General features: G+C 47.2%; 1 protein-coding gene across 1 annotated transcript; it reads right to left on the bottom strand.

Annotated features, from left to right (window-relative positions):
- Positions 1-2,745: 2,745 nt before the first annotated feature.
- C7H15orf40 (chromosome 7 C15orf40 homolog) lies at positions 2,746-6,504 on the bottom strand. The gene is given in 6 exon segments (XM_051149309.1): positions 2,746-2,926; positions 4,449-4,576; positions 5,140-5,266; positions 5,944-6,038; positions 6,254-6,473; positions 6,475-6,504. Coding segments are annotated over 6 exon segments (696 nt in total). The 3' UTR covers positions 2,746-2,830.
- Positions 6,505-7,085: the final 581 nt, after the last annotated feature.

A 7,085-nucleotide genomic window follows, 5' to 3' on the forward strand; every position in this document is an offset into this window, starting at 1 on the left:
TACTCATTCATTGTTTAACCCAGGCCTGACTGGAACGCACTCCACAGCCTGGGTTGGCCTTGAACTTGCGAGTCTCCTTCCTCAGCCTCCCTGAAGTGGGATTAGAGGCCCGTGCCACCTATACGTTTCCTGTGAGGCATCTTCTTTGTTAGGAAATACTGTTATGTTTCCTTTAAAAATATTGGCTCCTTGTTAAAATTTGGCCACTTAAAGTCAAATAGAGCTGATGGGTGGTAGACGTCTGTAGTCCTGGCACTCAGGGGCCTGAGGTAGGTGAACTTGAAGCTAGCGGTTTGAGATTAGTCTGGGCAACATAGAGAGGCTCCATCTCAGAAAACCAAAACAGACAATCAAACATTGCAGTGGAAACTTCTGGTTCCTGACCAGCCTCCATTCTTGGTACTTTTTGATTCTGTTACCCATTTCTACTAGTTCGCTTCAGAGTACAAGCCTCGCTCCAGCTGAGATGGGCCTTAATTGGCCTGAGTAGGACAAATCTCTGCCATAATCATTGGTTCCAGCTGCTGATTTATGGGTTGGCATTTCTTGCCAACAGGGTGGTTTGGAAACTTTATGTGATCTGATTTGGCCTGAGGTAAATGGGGCCTGAACTTGTGGAAAACAAATGCTAGAGCCTTCTCTGCAACAAAGGGTGCCATGTAGATGTGAACCCCGGAGCCAGGGCCTTCTGCCTCAGTGAAGAGGGCTGCAGATAAGGCTGGCAGCACTGCAGAAAGCAAGTGGGTCCTTTGTGATGTCACTGACCTGCTCGTCAAACCCATAAGGACGCCTCTGGATTTTTAAGCATATTAACACAGTCCCTTACATGTGGATGGAATGTGTGTCTGTTCCATGAGAAAGCATCCTGTAGTGAGCCATGCAAGGTCTCAGGTGACATGTCTTACGGCACCCAGTGGAACTGCGGGAAGTTCTCTAGCCCAAACCATACAAAGCAAGTACTTAGCGGTGTGGCAGTAGAGTGTCTCACAAGACAGGGCAGCTGGGTTTCAGCCAAAGCTGCCTCGAAGGAGCCCTGGCTTTGGGCAGCCCCCAGCCGTCCTTGCCGTCAGCTCCTGAGGAGTAATTTCTACTTCTTTTACATCGAGCGTTCTTACAATTGGCGTTTCCTGTACATTTTGTGCTTTTAATGACATTGTCATTGGGACATTTTTCTCGTGTACTGGCTGGGAGTCACACACATTATATACCTGCTGGGTAATTATGTTATTTACTCAATTACTGGACCTTGGCTGGCTGGGTGCATAGTTCATGTCTACGTGTAACCCAGACCCTGGGAGCCCAGGGCGGTAGGAGCTGCAAGGTTGCACACTAAGTCCTACATAGTGAGACCCTGGATCACCAAACAGAGCAGCAATCTAAAGTAGTGTAACTCAGGTCAAATATATGAAGTGTATTCGCTATCTTCAGCTGCATATTCACATACACGCCACCTATGCAGATCTAGGTAATTAGACTCATGTGTCCCAGGCTGACCTGGAAGTCTATTCCGTAGAGGGTCACCTCCAGAGTGTTGGGGTTACAAGTGTGTATTACCACAAGCAGTTTAGGCAATGCTGGGACTGGAACCCAAGGCTTCATGGGAAGCAGGAAGCACCACCAGCTGAGCCCAGCTCCAGCTCAGGCATGTGATTTCTGATGGTCTTTACAAACAACGGAAAGAACTTCTGGGTCTTTATCACTGTCTTCTTTTTTAAAAAATATTTAAATTATGTGTCTGTCTGCCTGTCTGTCTCTCTGCATGTGTGTGCATACATGGGTATGGGTGTCCTCAGACCAGAGGCCCTGGGTCCCTTGGAACTGGAGTTACAGGCAGCTGTGGGCATTCCACGTTGGGTTGTTGGGAACTGACCTCACGTCCTCTCAAAGAGCAGTAAGCAGCCTTAACTGCCAGCCATCCCTCCAGCCACTTCTTTGTTTTCTTAAGATCTTTGGAGATTCCTAAGAACTTCTTCTTTTTTTTTTTTTTTTCCTAAGAACTTCTAGATTTGAAATTTTACAAGGTTTCAAAAATAACTGACATTAAATTATAAGTCTTCATGATTCACTTGTCCACAAAAAGTTCCATGTAATTTTAAAAAGATATATGAAAACACCTTTGCATTAAAAAAAAAAAATACGTAAAATAGAAAGTAAGACTATAAAGCGACACGAAAGGTTTCTCACTTGTAAACTGAGTTAGAAGCTGCCAGAATTCCAGGAACACTGTGGGGATGACAAGGCTAAAGACACTTCAGTAGGAGTCCAGGGGGCTGGCTTCTTTTTGTCACTAGGAGTACAGGGGCTGGCTTCTTGTTGTCACTAGTACAGGGAGCTGGCTTCTTGTTGTCATCTTGCATGCTGTGTTCCACTGGTCTCCCAATGTCTGCAGATCAGAAGCGCCATCATGGATAGCAAGAGATGAGGCCAGTCCTCCTGACTCTTCTTCCCGGCGGTGTCATTGTAGTGCCATGAAATTAGAGTGATGTATCTCAGGCAGTCTGCACTCAAGGGTTTTAAGTCTGTTTATTTAGTGCATGTATGTGTGTGCCTGGAACGTACATACACAAACCACAAGTCTGCAAGAGGTCAGAAAAGAACGTCAGGTCACCCTGGAACTGGAGTTTCCGTGTGAGCCCTCCAACGTGAGGGCTGGGAGCTGAGCCCAAGTCCCTTAGAAGAGCAGCAAGTGCTCTTAAGCACTGAGCTCATCTCTCGAGTTCCCACCGTCTGATTTTCATGTATGTTTGGGCACTTATGTATGTTTTCCTATGCGGCCACCTCTTTACTGTTATGAAAACCCATCAAGGATGTTAAGTGTCATTTCTCGCCTTTACTTTTTCTCAGCTTCCATTTTCAGTTTCTGTAAGACCTCTTCTGGAGTCGTAGAGGCCAAGAGCTTCACCACCTTTTCCCGAGATTTACCACCCTGAGCCAGAAAGAAAGAGAGACACTCAGCATCCTAAGGCTGGCGGGAGCAGCAGACCTCCCCGCCCCCAGCAAAGCATGTGCGGTGCTGTGGGTGGCCGTTCCCGACAGCCCAGGCACGCTCTCCCCTGCACACGTCTACCGTCTGACACGTTCGTACAACCCTCCAGGGTTTTTGCCTTTCTACTTCTCTCTTTATAACAAAAGTTCTGCATTAGAATGCCAAGGTGAATGTTTATAATTTCTAAGTCTTTTTCTTTTCTCTAAGATAGGGTCAGATTAGCTCAAACTCAATATATAGCTAATGATGAAGCAGAGCTCCTGATCCTTTCTCTTTCTCAAGTGCTGGGATTAGAGGGAGTTCCCATTGTGCCTGGCCAATATTCTAGTTTCAAGTGATTGGTTTAAATTACAAAGGAAAATAATCTTAAAATATCAAATATGGCAATTTGGTATAAAGTTGTTATAACATCTAAACATAATCAAGCTGCTTTTTTTTCCCCTCGAAATTGTTATACATTTCTAAACATTACAAACAAAACCCAACCATGTCTAAGTATTATGATGCACAATAACTTAAAAAACTCATAAAAGCATTTGAAACATGCCTTTTATAAAACATAGATGTTGATCAGGAATTTATCTAGATGGACCGTGTGTGCACACTGAGTGGGCCGTACCTTCCCACTAACGTCAGACCAGAAGCGCTGCAGAGGTCAGGCATGACCTACCACGGGTGGCAGAGGTGCAGGAACTGGCCGGCTCAGGTGGATTTTCAAGTGTAGTTTATGACTTTAAATGACACCCAGATACGAACTGCAGGTTGAGCTCCAAAAACAAAATCTTGGCCTGCTCTCCTGCATACAGAGCCTAATTCAACATGTCCTCAGGGGTGCCCAGGGGCCTGTTTTTAAGACTCAGACTCTGGTGATTCTGAATGAAACCACCGTATTGTCTTCATATTGTCTTCATCCTTCACAGTCGGCATGCCCTAGTGCGCACAACCAATGTGGGGTCAGAAGTGCTTGGTGAGCTTAGTGGATGGAGGTGACAAACAGGAGCCATTTTAGATTATTTTCAGTATAGTGGTGTCTTGAAGAAGTAAGCAAGACTAATGTGACAGTAAGTACAGCTGTGACTTTAAGGAAAGAAACGTTGCAAATGACGTAATGAAGGACTGTAAGTGAAGAGTGCACAGTCTCAATATGGACAGAGAGGATGCAGATGAAGACTATGAAGTCACAGAGTTTTGTATTTAGATGAATATGAGTTTTTAAAAAAGATGGGTCAGTGGCTAAGTGTACTGGCTGTTCTTCCAGAGGCTCCAGGGTCAATTCTCAGCACCCACATGGCAGCTCGGGACCATCTATAACTTCAGTCTTAGGGGATCCAACACCCTCTTCTGGCCTCTGAGGGCACCAGGTATGCACACGGTGTGCATATACATGGAGGTAAAACAGCCATACACATAGAAAATATGAACTCCGATCAGTATATAACCATTTTAAAAAAGAGAGACAAACCTTATCCAGAACCACCTCACTCTTCCTGAGTTCTAAGACCTTGGAAAGATACCGACAGAGCTCCGCGTTTGCCTCCCCCTCAGATGGAGGTGCTGCGATCGCCACACCCACGGCCTCAGTGGTCAGATCTGGAACGAGATGGCATGAGCTTCGTCTTTTTCATTTCGCTTTGCACTTACTTGGGACAGGCTTTCAATCACTAGCTGTCGGTCTGGGTTCAGTCTCTCACGCACTGAATGATTAAACTAATACTTCAAGGAGCGTAGATAAACAATGTGTCCAGCTACAGAACACACACCCGCAGAGGAGAAACCCTGCTTAGGAGACAGCTCTAGAGTCTTAGAGAGCATCTTGAATTCAGGCAACTAGAAACGGCCTTGGAATGGGAAGAGCTCCAGGCAGGGGGTCGGGGAGCCTGCCTCTGCCTCCCGAGGGCTGGGATTTAAGGCGTGCGCCCACCACACCCTGCTAAAACACCACATTTTTAAAGATACAATGGTTTCCATCTGATTGGTATGGAATTCTGCACATTTTCTCTCAAATGCCTTGGTATGAGAATATAGAATTTTTAAACGGAGAAGCCTCTAAATGCAGATATGAAAATGACAGGATAAACTGTCAGCTGACAAGGCAAAGAGAAGATGAAGAACCCTTCATCCACACATGAATCCCACCCAACTCTCAGACGTACCTGTCACAGCATTTTGTTTGGAGCCGGGTTTCGCATGGATGGCTATGGTGACAAAACCTTTAGGATCAGTTGCCACAGGCCCCGCAGGAGGAGTTGGTGTCTCTGGTTCCTTGGTTTGGTTTTTACCCTAAAATGACATGTTACCATTTTACAGGTTACAAAATATTTCATTAATTTTGACCCATAACTAGCCCTCACCTTCACTAAACTAGGCCTACCATCCAGGAACTGGACACTGAGGTGCCTTTCCCACATCCCTCCAGATTCAATCAAGTTTTCAATGCCCCACAGTATTTGTACTTCCTTGGGAGACCTGACTCTGGCCTCCACACCTGCATGCTGCTTTGTCTTGTTAGCTTTATAATTCACTTCCTCCACAGAGACTATTTATTACTTACATATATTTGTCGTAGCCTAAAGCTATGTGTGCGTGCGTCCTGTTTAGATCTCATGCTGGCTACCTTAGGACTTATTCCTATAGTCTGCTTTATAGTTTCTATTCCTCAAGAGACAGCCCTTTTATTAGTCATCCTATAGCCAATGCATTGTAAAGTTCAGAGTGGGGGAGAGAGCAAGGAGCTGGCTGCAAAAAGAACCATAACAAGTGACATTTAAGTGCCATGCTAAGAGCTTTCACTCAACAGGAAGTTAGTTCCAGGGCAGTATGCAGACAGTGGGTATGAAGAGGAAGAGGATTCACACTCCGTCTTCAAGGAACTGGGACCACAGTGAGCGGCAACAACCATAATAAAGCGCATCACTGTGCTAAGTGTACCAACGAAGTACACATACAGAGCACATTACTGCGCGGAGAAAGGCAGCCAGGGCTTGGGCTCTAGAGAAGGTGCCAGCACGTGGGGGAGCCTGTGCTGGGTCATAGGAAGGGGTTGGGAGTTGGCCTAGGACAATGTCAGGACGGTGGAGCCTGTGCTGGGTCACAGAAAGAAGTTGGGAGTTGGCCTAGGAAGATGTCAGGGGAAGGGGTGCTCTTTCCTTGACGGAGGGGTGCTTTTTGCCGCCATAGGAAGGCAGACCGCACAGCCTGCCGGGAAAGGTAACCCTCCGAGTGCGGGCGCCGAGAAGGCCAGCAGGTGCGCCATAGGGGTTGCTCAGCCGTCCTCAGGCGAGCTAATGTGCGGTCCACAAAGTCTCAGACCTGGACTACAATAACAAGCTGTAAGGAAGGTCTCTTGCTCTCCAGGCGCGGCTTCCGTTCCTCGCCGGTGTAGTCCCGTGGCCCACCCTCTCCATACCACGAGTCTTGCCACTGGCCTTGCTCGACGCACTGGCTTTCTTAGGCATAGTAGAACCAAACAGGAATCTAGCTGGGGCCAAAGCGCAGCGACCCACCGCGAGCTGCAGCATCCCAAGCCCGCAGGCGCCGCTGCGGAGAACCGACCGCAGAGTGGCGGAAGTCCTGTGCGCCTGCGCATAGGACAGCGGAAGCGGCTAGCAGTTCTCCTGAGAGCGCCACCTCGCGCCGGGATGTCGCGGGTTTCGTTCCTTTGCAAACTGTTCCTGTGAACCATCTTTGTCACTTGAGGGAAAGATGTCACCTGTCGGTGAGTGGCAAGAGCAGCTAGCCTCAGTGCTAGCATGCCTAACGCGGCACCGTGGCAGTGTAGTGTAAAAGGAGAGGTCCACTGTGGGGTGGAATTCGACCGCTCATGAAATTGTAACAGGCAAATCATGCAAGTGCTAAAGTTAGGGGCTGGCCTTGTCCAGTTAAGCTAGAATGTGTGGACAATATATGCTCAAAGACAGGAAGATCTGCCACCTCCCTGGGAGATGGGTAGTAACCATTTAGAGGATCTCTGGGACCTGAATGGTCAGAGATGACCATCTGAAGACTGAAGATGCCCAAGTCTGGGGCTAATGAACAAACAGGTTTGGTAGTTAGAAGTGAGTGTGTAGAATATATTAAATGTGAAATGATTGGAGACACA

The sequence above is a fragment of the Acomys russatus genome, chromosome 7 (genome assembly GCF_903995435.1).
Source record: "Acomys russatus chromosome 7, mAcoRus1.1, whole genome shotgun sequence".
Classification (NCBI taxonomy): Eukaryota; Metazoa; Chordata; class Mammalia; order Rodentia; family Muridae; genus Acomys; species Acomys russatus.